The sequence below is a fragment of the Alternaria ethzedia genome, assembly GCF_023757985.1.
Source record: "Alternaria ethzedia strain BMP 0044 chromosome Unknown scaffold_40, whole genome shotgun sequence".
Lineage (NCBI taxonomy): Eukaryota > Fungi > Ascomycota > Dothideomycetes > Pleosporales > Pleosporaceae > Alternaria > Alternaria ethzedia.
This window is the reverse complement of record NW_026056233.1, coordinates 216,327-233,938: the sequence shown is the minus strand read 5'-3', so window position 1 is coordinate 233,938 and position 17,612 is coordinate 216,327. Positions and strand designations below refer to the sequence as shown.

General features: G+C 53.4%; 8 protein-coding genes across 8 annotated transcripts; 5 read left to right on the top strand and 3 right to left on the bottom strand.

Moving 5' to 3' along the window:
* Positions 1 to 315: 315 nt before the first annotated feature.
* J4E87_009927 (uncharacterized protein) lies at positions 316 to 963 on the bottom strand (the record flags this gene model as incomplete). The annotated part of the gene is made up of 3 exons (XM_049381501.1): positions 316 to 410; positions 503 to 797; positions 850 to 963. 3 exons carry the CDS (start codon positions 961 to 963, stop codon positions 316 to 318), a joined length of 504 nt encoding a protein of 167 aa, XP_049228829.1.
* Positions 964 to 1,718: 755 nt separating this feature from the next.
* Positions 1,719 to 2,839, top strand: CAP2 (F-actin-capping protein subunit beta; the record flags this gene model as incomplete). Its single annotated transcript, XM_049381500.1, has 4 exons — positions 1,719 to 1,912; positions 1,968 to 2,267; positions 2,321 to 2,400; positions 2,448 to 2,839. 4 exons carry the CDS (start codon positions 1,719 to 1,721, stop codon positions 2,837 to 2,839), a joined length of 966 nt encoding a protein of 321 aa, XP_049228828.1.
* A 481-nt stretch (positions 2,840 to 3,320) lies between these two features.
* Positions 3,321 to 3,995, top strand: J4E87_009925 (uncharacterized protein; the record flags this gene model as incomplete). Its single annotated transcript, XM_049381499.1, has 1 exon — positions 3,321 to 3,995. One exon carries the CDS (start codon positions 3,321 to 3,323, stop codon positions 3,993 to 3,995), a length of 675 nt encoding a protein of 224 aa, XP_049228827.1.
* A 1,608-nt stretch (positions 3,996 to 5,603) lies between these two features.
* On the top strand, positions 5,604 to 7,475 carry J4E87_009924 (uncharacterized protein; the record flags this gene model as incomplete). Its single annotated transcript, XM_049381498.1, has 3 exons — positions 5,604 to 6,118; positions 6,241 to 7,250; positions 7,456 to 7,475. The coding sequence occupies 3 exons, from the start codon at positions 5,604 to 5,606 to the stop codon at positions 7,473 to 7,475; spliced, it is 1,545 nt and encodes a 514-aa protein (XP_049228826.1).
* Positions 7,476 to 7,668: 193 nt separating this feature from the next.
* J4E87_009923 (uncharacterized protein) lies at positions 7,669 to 8,678 on the bottom strand (the record flags this gene model as incomplete). Its single annotated transcript, XM_049381497.1, has 2 exons — positions 7,669 to 8,501; positions 8,588 to 8,678. 2 exons carry the CDS (start codon positions 8,676 to 8,678, stop codon positions 7,669 to 7,671), a joined length of 924 nt encoding a protein of 307 aa, XP_049228825.1.
* Positions 8,679 to 9,535: 857 nt separating this feature from the next.
* Positions 9,536 to 11,203, top strand: J4E87_009922 (uncharacterized protein; the record flags this gene model as incomplete). The annotated part of the gene is made up of 1 exon (XM_049381496.1): positions 9,536 to 11,203. One exon carries the CDS (start codon positions 9,536 to 9,538, stop codon positions 11,201 to 11,203), a length of 1,668 nt encoding a protein of 555 aa, XP_049228824.1.
* A 582-nt stretch (positions 11,204 to 11,785) lies between these two features.
* On the top strand, positions 11,786 to 12,419 carry J4E87_009921 (uncharacterized protein; the record flags this gene model as incomplete). Its single annotated transcript, XM_049381495.1, has 2 exons — positions 11,786 to 12,150; positions 12,395 to 12,419. The coding sequence occupies 2 exons, from the start codon at positions 11,786 to 11,788 to the stop codon at positions 12,417 to 12,419; spliced, it is 390 nt and encodes a 129-aa protein (XP_049228823.1).
* Positions 12,420 to 13,320: 901 nt separating this feature from the next.
* On the bottom strand, positions 13,321 to 17,074 carry J4E87_009920 (uncharacterized protein; the record flags this gene model as incomplete). The annotated part of the gene is made up of 2 exons (XM_049381494.1): positions 13,321 to 13,547; positions 13,600 to 17,074. 2 exons carry the CDS (start codon positions 17,072 to 17,074, stop codon positions 13,321 to 13,323), a joined length of 3,702 nt encoding a protein of 1,233 aa, XP_049228822.1.
* Positions 17,075 to 17,612: the final 538 nt, after the last annotated feature.

Genomic DNA, 17,612 nt, shown 5'->3' with positions numbered 1-17,612 from the left:
GAAATGCAGGTGGTAGATATGATGAAAGATGTGCATTGGAGATGCACGATGTGCAGCTGTGATCGCTATCTTGGAAACAATCCAACTCCGCTGCTACCTTTTCGGGAAACCATTCTTGGTGTCGTGGTACTCCAAACGCCGTGCTGGACTTTTATGTACAAACCCTTGCAGGCCAACTTTTTCATCCATGTGCGCTCCGCCAGTAGAGAAAGATGGTGCGCATTGCCATTTGACAGCCAGAGTCAGAAAAGAGCAAACGAAAAGCCGACCAGTTCGTAGAGCGTTATTGATCTACGTCAGGGTCGCAGAAACGCTTTAGACTTCATCCTCCACGATCTCCTCCTTGGCGGGGTCGATCTTCATGGGAGAGCCTCCGGTGTCAGCGTCCTCGTCGGACTCCGCCTTGACAGCTGCGGTATGTCAGCGGTCTGGGGTTTACATCAAGATGAAAACACGCAAAGTAGGCGAACCAATGTCAACGTAGGCTTTAAGGTGTGCTTACTCTCGTTCTTCTTGCCACGGGGAGTAGCCTTCTTCTTAGGGGAGGACTCGCCGTCGACATCCTGCTTCTTGGCGACACGCTTGCGAGGAGTCTTCTTGGGGGTCGCGTCGGCACCCTCTTCGCCGTCCTCTTGCTTGGCGGCAGCAGCCTTCTTGCGAGGAGTCTTCTTGGGAGTAGCCGGAACGGCGCCGTCGGGAGAGGGTGTCATCAACTTGAGCTTGATCTTGGCCCAGGCGTTGCTAGCGGAGCGCGGGTTGCCCATACCGGCGTAGGCGGCGAGCTTCTCGTAATCGATCTATAGCGGGTGTGAGTAGGGTGATAGGAATAGAGAGGGAGTGGTGACCTACCTCTGGAGGACCGGACTTGAGGGACTGCATGGCCCATCCGAGGAGCTGGAGCTCGCGCTCGGTGAACTGAGGAGAAGAGCCATTGGCGACCGCGGTGTTATCGTTGTCGGACATGTTGGATCTTCGGGGTGTGCTTGAATTTGGTCGCAGTGTGTTGGTGGTCAAGTTGTAAAGAGGATGCAGGAGGGAGACGGACGCAGATTATGAATGCGGAGGATTAGCGCGATGGCAGGAAAGTGAAGGTGAGCACACAAGGATGGACGGCGCACACAGATAAGCCAAATACGGCCCTCACCTCGACTTCATGATGCGAGACCCTGGATTGAGCACGCGCTATTGGTCGCCTGCCATCGGACACGCACACGTGCGCTACGACGAAGTGAAGGTGAGCCGCACCTCGATATCGGACTGCCTTACGTGATATGGTATGAGAGCAGACATTTCGGAATCTAGAGGTCTTACCCCTCATGTCTTGCATAAATGATATGACGATAGCTCTTTCTTGCTTGCTATTCCATGAGCAAAAGTGGCAGTCAATGCAAACGACTGTCTGCATACTCGCAACGAGTTCTATTGTATTGCCACAACGAAAAGCGCTTATTCGACGAGATGAGACATGACACATGGCATGATAAGAAAAAGCCCTGAAGAGCGCTGAACCCACGTCCTGATGGAAGTGAAAGAGCTCGTCCTTGACGACGGAAGTCGCGATTGTTGAGTGAGACAGAAACAGGCCGCTGCTGCCATAAGCCTTGCGACAAGAGGGCAAACACCCTTCCTGGAATGGACAACAACCCAGACAACGCGATAATCGGCGACATCGAAGAAGAGAGTTGAGGTGTTGTTGCGTGAATTGACGCGTCGCGGGGATGGGGTACCAACGCCTGTACTCGCCTGACTCGTGTGGGCCGGCCAGCGAATCGCCGAGTGACGAGCCGCTGGAGATTGAGGGGACGGGGCTAGGACCCAAGCGATACTCAAGCAACCCGACCTTGATCACGCCCGAGCGATACACGCCCAAGACCCGCATCAGAATCATGGCGGACCCCATTGACAGCGCCCTGTGAGGCTTCCCCGACCCCGCCTTTCCCGCGGCGATAGCTAACAAGCCGTGTCAGCGACCTTCTGCGCCGACTGAACCCCAAGGACGTCAAGCGCAATGTCGACCACATTATCCAGCTCAACCCCTCGCTGGAAGAGGACCTGCTCGAGTCCGTCGACATACCGCTGACGGTCAAGAAATGTTCCAAGACGAAGCGCGACTTCCTGTGCTGCGACTACAACCGCGACGGCGACAGCTGGAGGAGTCCGTGGAGCAACGAGTTCGAGCCGCCCATTGAGGAAGGTGTCACGCCTAGCGATCGTGTCCGTAAGATGGAGGTCAAGGCGAACGAGGCTTTCGACGTGTACCGGGAGCTGTGAGTGCACACAAGGGAGGGGGCAGCTTGGAGAGCTTGGCTGATGCAGATAGGTACTTCGAGGGCGGCATATCGAGCGTGTACCTGTGGGACATGGACGATGGCTTTGCAGGCTGTGTCCTGCTGAAGAAGGGTACGTAGTCCTGGGTCTATACAGCCATCACATGCTAACGCACGCAGCCGTCAACCCCACGCCCAAGAGCTCCGGCAGCTGGGACAGCATCCACGTCTTCGACGCCCAAGACCGCGCCCGCACCTCGCACTACAAGCTCACCTCCACCGTCATCCTCTCCCTCGGCACCGACAGCGAAGCGCTCGGCGGTCTTGACCTCTCCGGTAATATGGTGCGCCAAGTGGAAGCCGACATGGCCGTCGAGGATGACACCTCGCACGTCGCCAACATTGGAAAGATGGTCGAGGACATGGAGCTCAAGATGCGCAATCTGCTGCAGGAGGTGTACTTTGGAAAGGCAAAGGACGTTGTGGGTGACCTGAGGAGCATCCCATCACTCAGCCAGACCAACCGGGACCGCGCGACACAGAGGGAGATGATCAACAGCATGGGTCGGTAGGAGTAATGGTGTGCGTATGAGGATGCATAGTGTGGCATAGATGATATCAATCGATTCTGGCTCCAGCGGTATACCCACGAGGACTGGACTATCTCAAACACCAAACGGGCTGTTGCATGTGATGAATTGCAGGCAGTGACGGGACCCCACAGAACTACGTGTGAGAGGGTAGGGAGTCGCAGTAAGTGACATGCTATCATGCCGGTCATAGACTGACTGCAAGCAAACTCCGTAGATCTTGTGCTTGAGATATGCACGGTAGTCCCTTCCTCGATCCCTACGGAGAGGCAATGCATAGTCTGACAAAGCGACAAACGCTCGAAGCGTCCGAGACAAAACATTCTACAAAAGGCTAGTTACTTCCTAACAAACACAGCAGCGACTATATGAACACGTACATCCCCAGACACATCAGCCACCAATCTCAAGACAAGACAAGACTCAATTAAAGCTCTTCACCCTAGCAAGTCCACTGCCCCAGATGACTAGCCCACCCGCAAACCGTAAGCGCTCACGGAATCTATCGACCAGTTCCGCATCATTACCGTCAGCAAAGCTAGCCGATCCGCCATCTGATCGTGATCGAACGTCTGCGATGGACCATGCAGCCGAATCTCCACGCGCAGTTCAAGAGGACACAGATGCAGACGACATGAGTGGAGAAAACAAAGTCTCGGCGGAAAGCACTCTGGAGCGTGAAGAGGCAGAGACACTTGAAGAGTACAAGGACACAATGCCGAACCTCCACGAGATCAAACAGGACCCCGAATCAGTCGTACCCGGTGCTACCACAGTTTCGCAGACAGCGCCTGTCACAACACCCGATCGTCGGGCGATAGCTCGGAAGGTGTTCAATCAAAAGGTGGACGAGCTTGCAGCTGACCTCATTACCTCTTCGAAACAAATCATTGAAAAGGCCATTGATAAGGTTGTTCAACTAGGGGAGGAATATCGCCAGCCTCTTATAACGATAGCGAGGATAGCTGCTAGAGATGAAGGCCGCAAGGAAGGCTATGAACGAGGTTATGCGGCAGGCTTAGAAGAAGGCAAGAAGTTGGGCTATGAGCAAGGCAAGAACGGTAGCGATGAGGAAGGCAAGAAGAATGGCGACAAGCTTGAGAAGGCCGACTCAGAACTTTCGTCCAAAGCCATGTAGAAGCGAAGCCATAGCTTGTGCCAGTCGAAAAAGGTCATGGGTGGTTAGACATGTAGTAGGTAAACCAATGGAATCAATGCGCTGCGCCAATTCAATAGAATCTGTAGTTGCCTGTCCTGCTGGGGCGGTGCGGTTCGGGCCTAGCGCGGCTTCCGTTTCGTGTCGCACCCGTGGACGCGACGCGACCTCTTTCCCTCTCCCTTCGTCCTTGCCTTATTCTCATGGCGTCCACCCACCAACAACTGCCTGACGTGACCTTCAAATCATTGCCATTCATCACCCTACACCAACAACGCAGTGAGATCCTATACTGCATATCAAGCGCCCCGAACCGTGCCGCCCGCCGCTTACGCGTTCGTCCCAACAGGACGCCCTTTATCGACAAGCTGGTTACTACCAGAATCTTTCATCATTGCGAAACCAAAATGTCTCATCGTCAAGTACACTTACCGGATATAAATCTCAGGGTCGACTGCTAAAAGCTTGCCGTAGCTCCGAGATTCGCCAATCTCCGGCTATGGACGTGACGCAGATCTTCCGCCCGCAGTGTCACCACCAACTCGTTCGGTATATTACAGCTATTATAGTTACAATATGCAGTTATCTCGAATACGGTTGACATGTTGTTCCACTTGCAACTGAGGTCCTACCAGCCTTGCATCAGGCATACCATCACACCTTCCGCACGGGTGCACCATTGGCAGCTGTGGCAATAGCTTCGCTGATCGTGCCAGAGCTCAGCAGTCCGCTCCATGATTCGATCGTTGACCATTTCCATCCGGCCCCCGGGTCAAGCCTTTTAGCTTCGGGGGGGCTGGAAGTGGACGGGGTTTCATCTAGATGCCCCCAATCTCACGTCTCGTGATCCCGTAAAGGAGCTCAATCTACATTCGAGTAGAACCGCGGCTGATCTTCGACCGTCGAAAGTTCTTGTACAGGACACACATAGAAGAGTCCGGTGGTGAGGCTCAACTAGATTGACTGCATGAAATGTCGACGTTCACTAATAATGAGGGCATTATTGAGCTCAGCTGACTTAGAGAAGTGTGAAGGTATGGTTCATGACCGGAGTCACCGAGGTGTACGCGTTACTTCAAAATCGGCTTGCAGTGTGGCACAGCATTCAAACTTTCAGGAAAGCAGACTGGACGGAAGATGCATGGGTGAGTATTCACATCTTACACAGAACCCGTACCAGGGCATCTGGATTGTCCTTCCCACGAGATCCCATGTCAGAGTACGGCACGGTACTGGAACGCTTGCGCCAATTCACTGTCATCCCCGTATATACAAGGCCTTTGTTAAGGGAATGTACCCGGTCAGCAGTAGAGTGGCGTTCACGTTCCCTTCGATTCGGCAACAATAGCTCTTCCAGTGCGCCAGATAATACATGAGTGGAAGTTATTCTGGGCACTGCATATCTGATGATGAAGACAGCCTCAAACTACGGTTTATGGCCCCCCACCAATGCGCCTGCACACCACCTGGCTACAATCGGGTTGGACTGATGTTGGAACGCTTTGGTTGGGTGACGTTGAAATACAAAAGAGATATCAATGAAGGTCGAGCTGGAAAACGCATTCTTACAGCTCAGTCTTCGTCTAGTGTATGGAGAACTGCAAGATGGCGAGATTCTCCATTGCTTTGCTCCTACTCGGAACCCTACGCTGCTGTTTGGCATCGCCTCACCAGCATTTCGCCCGAGGCACTACCGCTCTGATACCAAGCGCAACTTCAGCATCGCCGGATTCAACCCCACGTCCATCTCCGGCAATCGATCAAAAGCAGCACTCCAAGCATGTCAACGACTTCTATAGACTCTACGGCTGGCTTAAGCCTGGAGCGTCCGTATCAGACAGCGAGCTTCCGAGAGCCATACGAAAGATACAAAAGAAGCTCAAAGAGCCTGTCACTGGGACTTTCAGCGATAAGATGATGGAGATGATGAGCGGGCCGCGTTGTGGCACGGAACAACCGTACAATGCGACAGATGCAGAGGACGCCTCGGACGTTGAGCGACGATACGTACTCTGGGGCCCGAAGTGGGCGAAGACGACGTTGACATGGCGCTTCGACAGTTACACGAATGATCTGTCTACAGCGCGCCAGCAAAGCACGATCAGGTAAGTTAAGCTTTTACATCTCGGTTGTGTGGTATTTTTAGGCTATGGTGTGGACCTTCTTCAGGTCAATCTCTACTATTTCGTCTTCCAGTCCAATAATCCTGGTTGCTAATGCTGCACAGTACCGCTTTTGCCCAATGGATGAACTACATACCCCTCAATATCGTACAAGCAGCCTCGAACGCTAGAGCTGACATCAACATCCGCTTTTCTCCCCTTGGTCGAGACGATACGCGTTACGGTTTTACGTCCATGGTCTCTGATGGCACCTCCATGTCGTCTGGCAACATCAATGTAACCTTCAATGACGATTACCAGTGGACAGATGACCGCCTTTTCGGGTATACAGCTGTTCATGAGATCGGTCACGCTCTCGGGATGAGCCACAGTGGCGTCGAGGCGGCCATCATGTTCGCCTACTACGATGGTAGCATACGCCCTATGCATCCTGACGACAAGATGGGTATACACAGCATCTACGGCTGGAAGAGCCCGACTTGGAATCGTATCGATTCAGGCTCAGCAATCACAAACATGATACAAGTCACATCCAACACGGCTACCACTTCGGCCAATGACGGTCTCTACCAAATGCGTTCATCGGGGCAGATTCTTCGCTACTCAAATGGTGCATGGGTGGTTGTCGACAACAACAAGGACACTGCTCAGATCACCGGTGCAAATGGCAACCTCTACCAACGACACTACGATGGAGGTACCTTCCGCTGGACAGGCAGCGCATCGAACTGGCAAGCTCTGAGTAACACCGACTCAAACGTCATCGAGATCGTCGCAGCATCCGACCAACTGTACTCGCGGCGCAAAGATGGATGGGTAGCCCGGCTCTCTGGCAGTACATGGCTTAGTATCGAGCAACCTTCCGCCCCTGGCTCCAAACGGATAGCCGTCACCGACGACAAAACACTTTGGAACTTGCTCACGAACGGGTATCTTGTTCGCTCCCTATGGCCTCACAATTCAGGCCAATGGGCCATCGTTGACGACAACGCGAAGAACATCGCCATCGTTGTTGGCGGCAACGAATTCTACAAACTGCAAAGCGACGGTTTAGTAGTGTGGTTGAACACAGCAGGTCCCAGTTGGAAGACTATCGAAAAAGCTGGGAGTGTGGGTATATACGCTGTGGGGGGCTTGTTGTATAGTAGACACGGTGATGGAAGTTTATGGAGATATACTGGGACGCCGGAAGTGTGGGAGATGATAGACAATAGGAGTGGCATGGCTGTCAGTGTTGTGGGTGATCGGGCGGGAGGGGTTTGGGGGCTGTCGAGTGCTAGTGAGATTTGGACGTTGGTATCTTAGTCCGCAAATAATAGCACCATGTTACGAGGTTTAAGTGTAGGATACAATGTCTCTTCTTAACTGCGATAGAGGAGTAGATAACGGCGGCAGATGGTGCGATGTCAATGCAAAAGGACTATGGGCAAACGGTCATAATGAAATATTATAGCGCTTACTGACCAGATCATCTCTCGTATCCCATTGATTTGTTGTTGTCGTCCATGGGCTTCACCACGGCTAATGAACGATCAGACAAATAGACCAGCCTCTACAGGCGCAAACTTGACCTGATCGGCCTGTATCTCCTCCAACAACCCATTGCCTGGATACTCATCCAAATCCAAATCAACATACCCCCTCTCCGCCCATTTCCTCGCAGAAACAAAGAGCGATCGCCCGTTGACACTCGCATCACTCAGAATCCTCAACAAACACTGCCCCGCATCTTCCATCGTAGCGAACTGCACCCCCGCCTTCTCCACGGCATCAAAATCGTCGTGCGACAGGATGCCCGTGCGCACGTACCACGGCGAAATCATGTTGATGCGAGACCCGTAGTAGTACGCTGTCCTACGCAGCGAATGCATGATGCCGCGCATCGCATACTTTGACGCGCTATACTGGGGCCCTCGCGGACAGTCTAGGTAAGCAGCTCCAGAGCCGATGAGGACGAGACAGGTGTCTGTTTGGGAGGGGGATGGGGAAGTGCCGTTTTGGGTCATGAAGTAGTGGGATGCGAGTTTGGTGGTGTAGAGGGCGCCGTTGAGGTTTACGGAGATGATGTCGAGGTTGGGCTTTTGGGGGGCTTGGGAGGGACCGTCGAATGTGAACACGTCGTCTGCGTGTATAATGCCGGCGTTGGCGACTACGTAGTCGATTTTGCCGGTGGTAGATAGGGAGGTGGCCTCGCTGAAGAGGCGGACTTGGTCGTCCCAGTTTGTTACGTCGCAGTGTACGAAGCGACAGTCTTTCAGTTCAGAGGCAAGCTGTTGTCCGCGGTGGACATCGCGGTCACCGAAACACACCTTTAAGCCTGCGTTGACCAGTGCTCGGACGTATGCTTCCCCAAGACCACTGCCGCCTGCCAATGAGGTTAGCTGGCTTTTCAACGAACGTACCAGTTACTATTGCAGCGACTGTGGTATTTGGAATAAGGGATTAAAATACCTCCAGTGACTACAGCAGTCTTTCCTGATAAATGGCTGACGTCGAAGTCAATCGTGCAATCGACAGGTCTCGTAGGGGTGGAGCCAGGCATGGTGATCAGCAGTTCGACAGATGTTGATGAGAGTGACAGAGTGACTAGATGATAGATCGATGGCCGACTGACATCCTTTTATGGTCCTGATTCCATTCTTCGGCGCCAACCACTGTAAATATATCTCACCCAAATGGGGTCAAATGCCCACCTAGGTAGGCAAGAGCCATGGAATTAAGGATCGGTTATGTGCACGCAGCTGACAGACACCAGTGCAAGCAGGCTTTGACCGCTACTCGATCTCATAGTTCGGAGTTAGTTGACCATGCATTTGAGTTCGGATGTGAGGTGACCAAATGAATGAGGTAGAGATGGTACCTGGGTGGCGATGGGACAAGACGCTAATGCAGCCTGCTGACACGCTAGGTAAACACCGAATACATACAGCCCGATCGCTCTTGAAGCCTTGTCGTCATAGTATAGTGGTCTTGATATGCTTCTCCGTGCGATTAAAGCAAGAGAGATAATTCATTGTTGGCTGATAGCGCTGTGTGGCACACAAAAGCGCACCCTGGACAGGGCCGAAGATGCCCGATCCCCGCGTGGCTAGCGCCTCTGACTGTATGTAACCTGTGCATCAATGCGCGTAGTTCCTACCCTTCCTCAACTTCATATCTTCAGTAATTAACGCAGTTTCCAAGAACAGACGTTCTACTCAACATCTCCGAAATCGTGTGTGCAAGACGCTGCCGTTCCCATTGCCGAGGTCTAGCCCCACATCTCCCCACACTATGTCAGCGGTCTGGGGTGCTACGCGGGGAGGCTGGCGAGCGCGGGTGCATGATGATATGTAGTTCGGGTGCCATTTTGTATCCTCATCAAGAGTCTTGGAAGGTAACGCGTAGGTGAAACGAACAATGTCGATCGATGAGAATACCCTCCAGCACCCCACACTACAGCGGACCTTACGCGGTACATCAACAACATCAACAACTCAGTTTCGCAATCTCAAATACGCATCGATACCGGCACGATACAAGGATTCGGTTCCAGACGACAGGCTTGAAGTTGGCGAGGACGGAGTTTTTGACGCTACGCAATTCGGTCCTTCATGTCCACAGTTACGTGGAGCTCAGGCATGGGACCTGACTTTAGTCGGAGATGCCGTCTTGCCTTGCAGCCCTGGTCAGGGCGATACAGAGAGAATGGATGAGTTCGACTGCCTGAACGTAATCGTCACGGTGCCCAAGGATATCCCGAGCGATGCAAAGAGTGGAGGACGAGGTCTTCCAGTGTTCGTATGGGTACATGGTGGTGGTCTCAGCATCGGAGCAAACAGTTGGCCACAGTATGATCTACTTCGATTTGTCCAGCGAGGTGTAGAAACCGGTAAACCCTTCATTGGTGTTTCAATGGCATACCGAGTAAACGTATTTGGTTTCCTGGCCAGCGATGAGATTGGTGCGGCCGGTAACATGGGCTATAAAGATCAGGTGCTAGCTTTCCGATGGGTCAAGAAGCATATTGCGGGTTTTGGAGGCAATCCGAACAACATCACTACTGCAGGCGAGTCGGCAGGAGCGATTTCGCTATCAACGCTCCTCTGCGCGAACGTCGGGGACGAGGGACTCTTTGAGCGTGTTGTCATTATGAGTGGTGAGGCATCTTTACGCAAGTGGAGGAATAAATGGTGGCATCAGAAGATGTGCGAAGATCAGTCTACCTTTCTGAAGATCGACAGCAACGATGTCGAGAGCAGGAGAAGGATCTTATTGGACACCGATGCGGAAGAGTTAGCTCAGAGATTACCTTTAGCACAGCATTTCGCCGCAACAGTCGATGGCCAATTCTTCACACAAGAAGTCACGATCGAGTCGATAATGGATGGGTCAAGCGCCATACACAAGCCATCATGGTGCAGGGAGTTTGTGATAGGCGACACGGAGCACGATGCCCTCATTCTGAAAGGCCGACTCCTCGACCAGCCCAACAGTTTCGGGCGTCTTCTTAAAGCGTGCGAAACGCACCTTTCTCCACTCGAGACCCTCGGGCTCCTACAGGTCTATCGTCTCGATGGCAACGTATCAAAGGAAGTTCAGGGAGAGCGCTTGCTAGTACTCGCATCTGAACTCCGCTTCTATTTACCAGCGCTAGCAGCGTATCGGGGGTGGAAAGCTCTCTCACCATCAAGACCAGCCTCACGATACCACTTCCACGTCCCCAATCCAATAGATGGGCCTTTCAAGGGCCTCGCAGCCCACGAGCTCGATGTTGCGTATCTCTTGCAGAATTTCGACCCTTACTTCAGTGATGGCGACAGGAGGATAGCACGAGCTATACAAGATCAGTTCATCCGATATATCCACGGCGAAGGGTGGGTTGAGGATGGCAAGATGTTGGTGTTTCACAAAGACGGTACGACGGTGGTCGACGATGAGAGGTATGATGAAATGTATCGAAAGAGAAGAGGAAGTCTACTGGAGAAGATTGGAATGGAAAAGTTGTGGCGTGTTGCCGAGATGTGGCAGGGTGTGCGACAGGAAGAAGAAGAATACGCAACTTTCTCGGGCGACTCGAAGCTATGAGGGATATGTATATCATCACTTCTAGGTAATTTGTGGATCCAGCGGATCACCGTGATGTCTAATTATCCGAGAGACTTCCAAGTAACGGAGGAGATCACGGAGAGGGTGAAGAAGGTAGTGACCGAGATCTTTGGGCAAGGAATGGAAGTTGCGGTGGTGAACTCGACGACGATGTTCGAGAAAAAGGCGAAGGCGATGGATGCTTAGTAGAACCTAGGCGCAAATATTAAGGTCAATGATAACCCAATCGAGACTCAGCAATTTGACCTATTCACTCGGATGGTGCATGGCAACGTGACCTTGCCTGTTTGGGACTAGCCTTCCACTGTTTGTAAGTCACAACTCAACCCTCGAAATCTGCGTTGTTTCGCACAGAGGATCCCACATCCGAGTCAAATCATCCCATGACTGTATCGCTACTCCCTCCGTTGTCACCCACCACTAATCACCGCCCTTCATTCGCAATGTCAAGCCCAGAAGAAGTCCCCTTCTACTCAGCCGCGAGTTGGCGGAGACGAACAAACATATATAACGTAAACACTCAATTCACGATCCACAATCCACAACCCACAACCCACAACCATGACGTCCGTTCCAACTGATCTAACCCCCAACCCCCAGCAGCCCACCCTCTTCGGCGACGGCCTCCCAACCAAGCGACCCAAAGCCACCTCCCCACCCTGGGCACCATGGATCGATCCCGGCCGCGAAGTCCTCTCCGAGGCCGAATCCCGATGGTCGCTCTACCTGTACTACGAGTTCGACCGAAAGACACTGTTCTTCGAACAGGTGCCTGTTCCAGACAACAGCGCCGTCGCACTAGACGCGTCGCAATGGCCGTGGCCAGCCAAGTTCTTCGACGAAACGGCCAACCAGATCACTGAGCGGAACGCAAAGGAATCGGCGTTTCTTCGTCTGCCGAAAGAGCTGAGGTGGGTGATATATCAGTATGTCATCGCGGATAGTGATGGGACAGTTGGCAATATTACTAGTGCTGGAATCGTTTCACATGCGAGGGCAAGGTTTCCGTTGCTGCGAGTTTGTCGACAGGTGTATGCTGAGAGGGGGTTTATCCCCACGTCTTGAAGGCATGTCCAGTCTTATCAATGTGGAGTTGCCGCATACCGAGGTGGATTGGAGCTGGAAGTTTCGGTATACCTACGCGTGGCGGATACTGAGGTGGTCTCTAAGGCTACTAGCTGGCGCAGGATTGTAACGCGCTCCAAAGGTAGAGGTTGTCTGGCTCACTGCTCGTAAGACAAGGCAGTGAGAGCTCTTCTAAACCTCTCAAGGACGCAGAGCTGTTGTAATGTTTCGTTGTCATCAGGTAGACTTGTTGTGCATAGCCAGAGATGAATGAACGAAGCTCAAGGGAAGGTGAACATGTCTAGAGTATGAGTATATTATAGCATCGGGATGCGTACATCCCCAGAAGACTACAAGTTTTGTCCATGTACACCGGTTTCCCGTCCCCTTCCCCATCAACCCAGTTCTCCTGGTGCGTGAACTAGCACACACCCACCGTCTTTCCTTCTGCCACTACCGCCGCCCTGATTACGATTTCAATCCCATTGAAGAAGTACACATTACAGCTCCGCATCTCTCCAACGCCCCCTTCACGCTCGCTAAGACATAAAGAAAAGAAAAGCGTTCGTTCGTGAACTCTTCCATGGAAGTATTCAAAGGAAACACCAATGCAAGAGGAAGTGTAGAAGAAAGAAAAAGCAATGGAAATAATGGTGGGCTGCGCTAGCCGCGTGGTATCAAATCAATCCTGGTCCAACTTTAAATATATCAATCAGCCCACTAGGCTTTCGTCCTCGTCTTGATGAAATCGGAAATACGAAACATGGCCGGTAACAAGTCCGCCATGGAATAGTCCTGGCTGTCGCGTGTTTCATTCGATTGTACAGTTTCTCCAACTGGTGTCGAGGCGGCTACAGGGCCACTATCAGGGACTGGAGTCTCTCCATCATCAGTCGAGGGGGCTATGATGCGAATTTCAGGGACTTGTGTCACCCTATCATCAGTCGTGACAGCTACAGGGCCACTGGATGTGTCTTGTGGAGCAACGCTATCGCTATCGGCACTCAAAATCGCAGGGGTGGCAGAACCGCCTAGATTGCTGGGGCTCGAGGTCCCGAGAGGGTTCCGAACAGCTGCTCCGGCGGCAGACGTCCTACGTTGCCTAACCGATCAGGGTAAGACGTCGGGGCAGGGGAATAGCCCTGTTGCTTTTTGCGGAACCATTCGATAACGATACCGATAACGACGAGGAGGAAGGTGAGGACGAGAGCGATGGCGAGGCCGATGAGAACAATGGCCCATAGCGCGAGATGCTTGTCTGGGAGTCGTTAGCATACAGGCCGAGACTGGAAATGGTTTCTGCGACTTACTTGACTGTCTGAAGAATGAGTTGGGGTTCTCTACAAACACAGAGGACAGGCTTCCAGTTTGTGTTGAACCGTCTTGGCCCTTGGTAGCAAGGAGGAAAGGAGTGAGTGTAGTGCCGTTGAAGAGCGCGGCAGATGCTGTTTTACCCGCAAACGAAGTGATGTTGAGCTGGCCCATGAGAAGGAGATCTTGGTTGCGGTCGATGATATCGGATTCGCCATGATCTTCGGACAGAGAAAGGACCTGAATTCCACGAATTTCGGTCGAGCTACCGAACATGGCCCCATCAGCAGGCACCCACTTGGTACCGTCAAATCGCTGCAGGAACGCAGTGCCATCGCTTGCTGTACCAGCGGCCCAGAATTGGTCTCCGTTACGGTTAGCAATGGTCAGAGCAGTGACCGGACCAGGAAGGTCGTTGGCACCGGGAACGACTGCGAATTGTCTGCTTGATGAGTCGTAGGTCAGGATCTTGGTCTGGTTGGTGCCAGAGGTGAGGTTGCCGGCAATGAGTAGACTGTTGTCGCCAACCCATGTGAGCGACGAAACATCACCGGAAAGGCCAGTGCCTGGCGCAGTCCATTGACTACGCTCGGTATTCCAGATGCACACTGCAGCACAGCTCAAGGCGCCAGCGGACTGGAACTGACCTGCGACGAAGATGTCCTTGGACTTCGGTCGTGGAGCGATGGCGTTGACTGTAACGTTCACACCCTGAAGCGGTGGCGGCTGAGCCTTGGTGAACGCGTTGCTGGCAAGGTCGTAGGCGACAACACCAGCAACACGATTGTTGTCGAGCTGTCCGCTGATCATGCCACCGGCATACAAGATATTGTCCAAGACAGCGACGGCCGCAAAGGTGGAATTGGCGTCCAGCTCGTCGTCAAAGCCGGTTACTTTGTCAGAGTCGTTACCGTCAATGATGAGGAGGTTGGTGATGTTGCGGTCCTCTGCGCCCTTGGTTGCGAAATGTCCAGCGAGGATCGTCTTGTTCATGCCGTTTTCCTTGTAGAATGTACCAGTACGGACTCCAGTGGTGTTGAGGTTTTGTCCTTGAACGATGGCTCGCTTACGAGAAGGGGTCTGCTGCTGCTGTTGCGCTTGGATCTTGATGGGGAAAGCACTGAGTGACAATTCATCTCCACTTTCGAGCTCAGCAGTACCGCTCGCGAGAAGAGCACCAGATGATACAGATCCACCATACCAGCGTTCACCTCCGGGCACATCAGCGAAAGTCATCAGTCTGCCGGACATGGCTAGAGAGTAGAAGTCCAGATTGTGCAGCCAGTTGCCACGAGATGGCACCCAGACTGCGAAGTCATTAACGCTCGTGCTGGGGTTGTTACCAAAGGCGTTGACCCGGCTGAAGAATCCGCTGACAGCGAGCACGTCTTCGGGAGTATTGGCGGTGATGTTGAGCGAGAACGGTACCAAGTACAGGACGACACCATCTACACCGGCACCAAGGGGTTGCCACTGGTTGTTGTTCAAGGTAGCCACTCCGCCAAGGCCTGCTACGTTGTTCTCCGCCGTGTTGGTGAAGTTACCACCGACGTACAGCGTACTAGCGTTGTGGAACATAGTCATGACCTGGTTGTTGAGTCCTTTGCCGGGAAGTGCGCTGGGTTCTTCCGCTCCCTGTCGAACTTCGAAGATGTTGTTGCGGTCGTCGCTGCTGTTGAAGGATCCGCCGACATACAGTGTGTTGTCACCTGTTGTGACAGTGGTAACGAAAGCCTTCTCCCTAGGAATGAGGCTGGCTCCGGCGGCAGTGATGACCGACTTGGTAAAGTCGTCCGCGTCTACGGTCTGACCAGGCTTGTACTCGAAGAGACCGTTCAAGTTACCTGACGTAGCCTTCAGAAGCGTGAAGCGTACCCTCTGTGCAACGACAGTCAAGGGGCCAGGGCCTTGTCCGCTTGCAGGTCGAAGGACTACTTGTGGACGGGAGCCATCGGTGACATCGATGAAGCCGTTGTAAACCTCGTCGTACTTGTCAAAGTTGTTGGTCTGCCAAAGCTCAACGCTGTTGGGCTCACCGCCCAATTGTGCTGTGACGTTGACCCGACCGCGGGTGCCGCAAGTACCATCGCCCTGGCATCCAGGCGTGTAGATGGTGACAGAGTAGTTGCCAGACTGTTTGATGTCGGGCAGGAAGGTGACGCTGGTCGACTCGGTGTCGATGGGTGTACCCTGCAGAGATGTGGTGAGATACCTGGAGGAGCTGTCGTGCGACGGAGAGACCTGCCAAGAGCCGGTAGAGGTTGCTTCTGACCCTGACGTGGTTGAACCACAGTTCTTGGGCTCGTTGAAGTCGTTGACTGCATATGAGTACATGGCGTCCTGGAACAGCTGGATACCGTTAAGACCACCACCCTGACCGTACCATTCCGAGACGTCGATCCTGAAAGCGTTCATACCAACGACGTTGACGAAGGAGAAGTCCTGCGCAGTGGTATTGCCCTCGGGCAGGGGGCATGTAGCGTCGCAAAATTTCTGTTGTCCGCTCTGGGGATCGGTGAAGGTCAGGTTCAAGATACCGCCGTCTGGAAGTGCAGTGAAGCGGAAAGTCTTGCTACCACGGCCCTCGAAGTCCGTGTTGTAGAGCTTCATGCTTGTTGGCTCGAAACCGAAGCCAAAGTCGGCCTTCCAGAATCCGGGCGATCGATCGGCGAGCAGCCATGTCGAGCCGGCGCCTTGCGTGGAAAAGTCGGCTTTGCATGCGATGTTCTTGGGGTCTGAGAGGCCGTTCTGGCCGGAGCTTGTCTGGGCGGTTATGTCTGCGGTAGCGATGGGGATGACCTGCGTGTTGTTTTCGCTCGACACAATCGACGCATTGCCTCCTCCGAGACCGTTGAACTCTCCTCCAAAAATTATGTTGTCGTTGGACCGGATGATGGAGTGGATGGGGCCATTGAAGCCATTAAACGATAGGTCTTCCCAGCCGTTCTTCCATACTAGAGCGTTGGACGAGTTCGCACCTTCTAGACTTCCTCCCACGTAGACCTGACCGCCATCTCTATCACAGTAGAGCGCGTTGACCGATCCAGTAAGTCCTTCGAGTGGAGTGACGTTGCCGTTGTTGGGGTCGAGCAGCGCGATGCCTCCAGGTGTACGAAGATCGCCAACACTAGTAAAGTTGCCTGCGAACACGACTCGTTCCGCGCCATTGACCTGGAGCGCGCACATGGCCTTGATGTCGGCATCTGTGGTGTTGATCGTCGCAAAGACGCCATTGGGGTAGCGTGCGAGGAGGGCTCCTCCAGTAGCGGGAGTATTTTGATTTTGGCCTTCATACTGGTAAAGCGATATCGAATCGAAATCTCCAGCGAAGGCTATCCGGCCTAAATCGTCGAGGTTGAGGTTGGGATTTGGGACGGGTTTGAAATTATAGGCCGTGGCTTGCGAAGCCACGAGCAGCGAAAGGGTGAGCTTGCCGGCCGCCGTGCGCAGAAGGGCAGCGAATGACTCCTTCATGGCAGCGGTGGGTAGCGAGGTCGATGGGAAAAATAGTGTTGGGGGTGCGAGTGTCGGAGGCGACTGTTATGAAGAAGGGATGGCCACGTTAGGCATGGGAGCGGGTGTCGGTGGGCGGGGAGGCAGGTGCGGTTTGCTCAGGGTCGTCGCGATCGCTGGATCCGGTAGGCTGGTTCCAGTGAAGCTGTCAATTAGCCTCGCAAGGGCGCGCAATGGTCTCCGGAATCGATTATGGGCGGCAGGAACGAGGAGGGCGAGAGTCGGTCGCTCTTGCGATGCAGGCGTTCGCGGATGAGGAAGTGCCGGAGGAGCGTTGCTTGGCGCACGGTGAATGTGACGGTGATGGTACGGGGGGGTGTATTAGGTGCAGGTTGCTGCTGTGGTGCTGTCTTTGCTGGTTGGTTTCCTGAAACGAATGACTGAGGTGAGGGTTGCGCGTGCTTGAAGGTGTCTGGGAGCCGGCTTCCCGTGTGGCACTGCTTTTTGGGAGAGTTGTCAGAAGAGCCGTCAATCGCGTCGAAGGGAAGGGGCGCCCGGG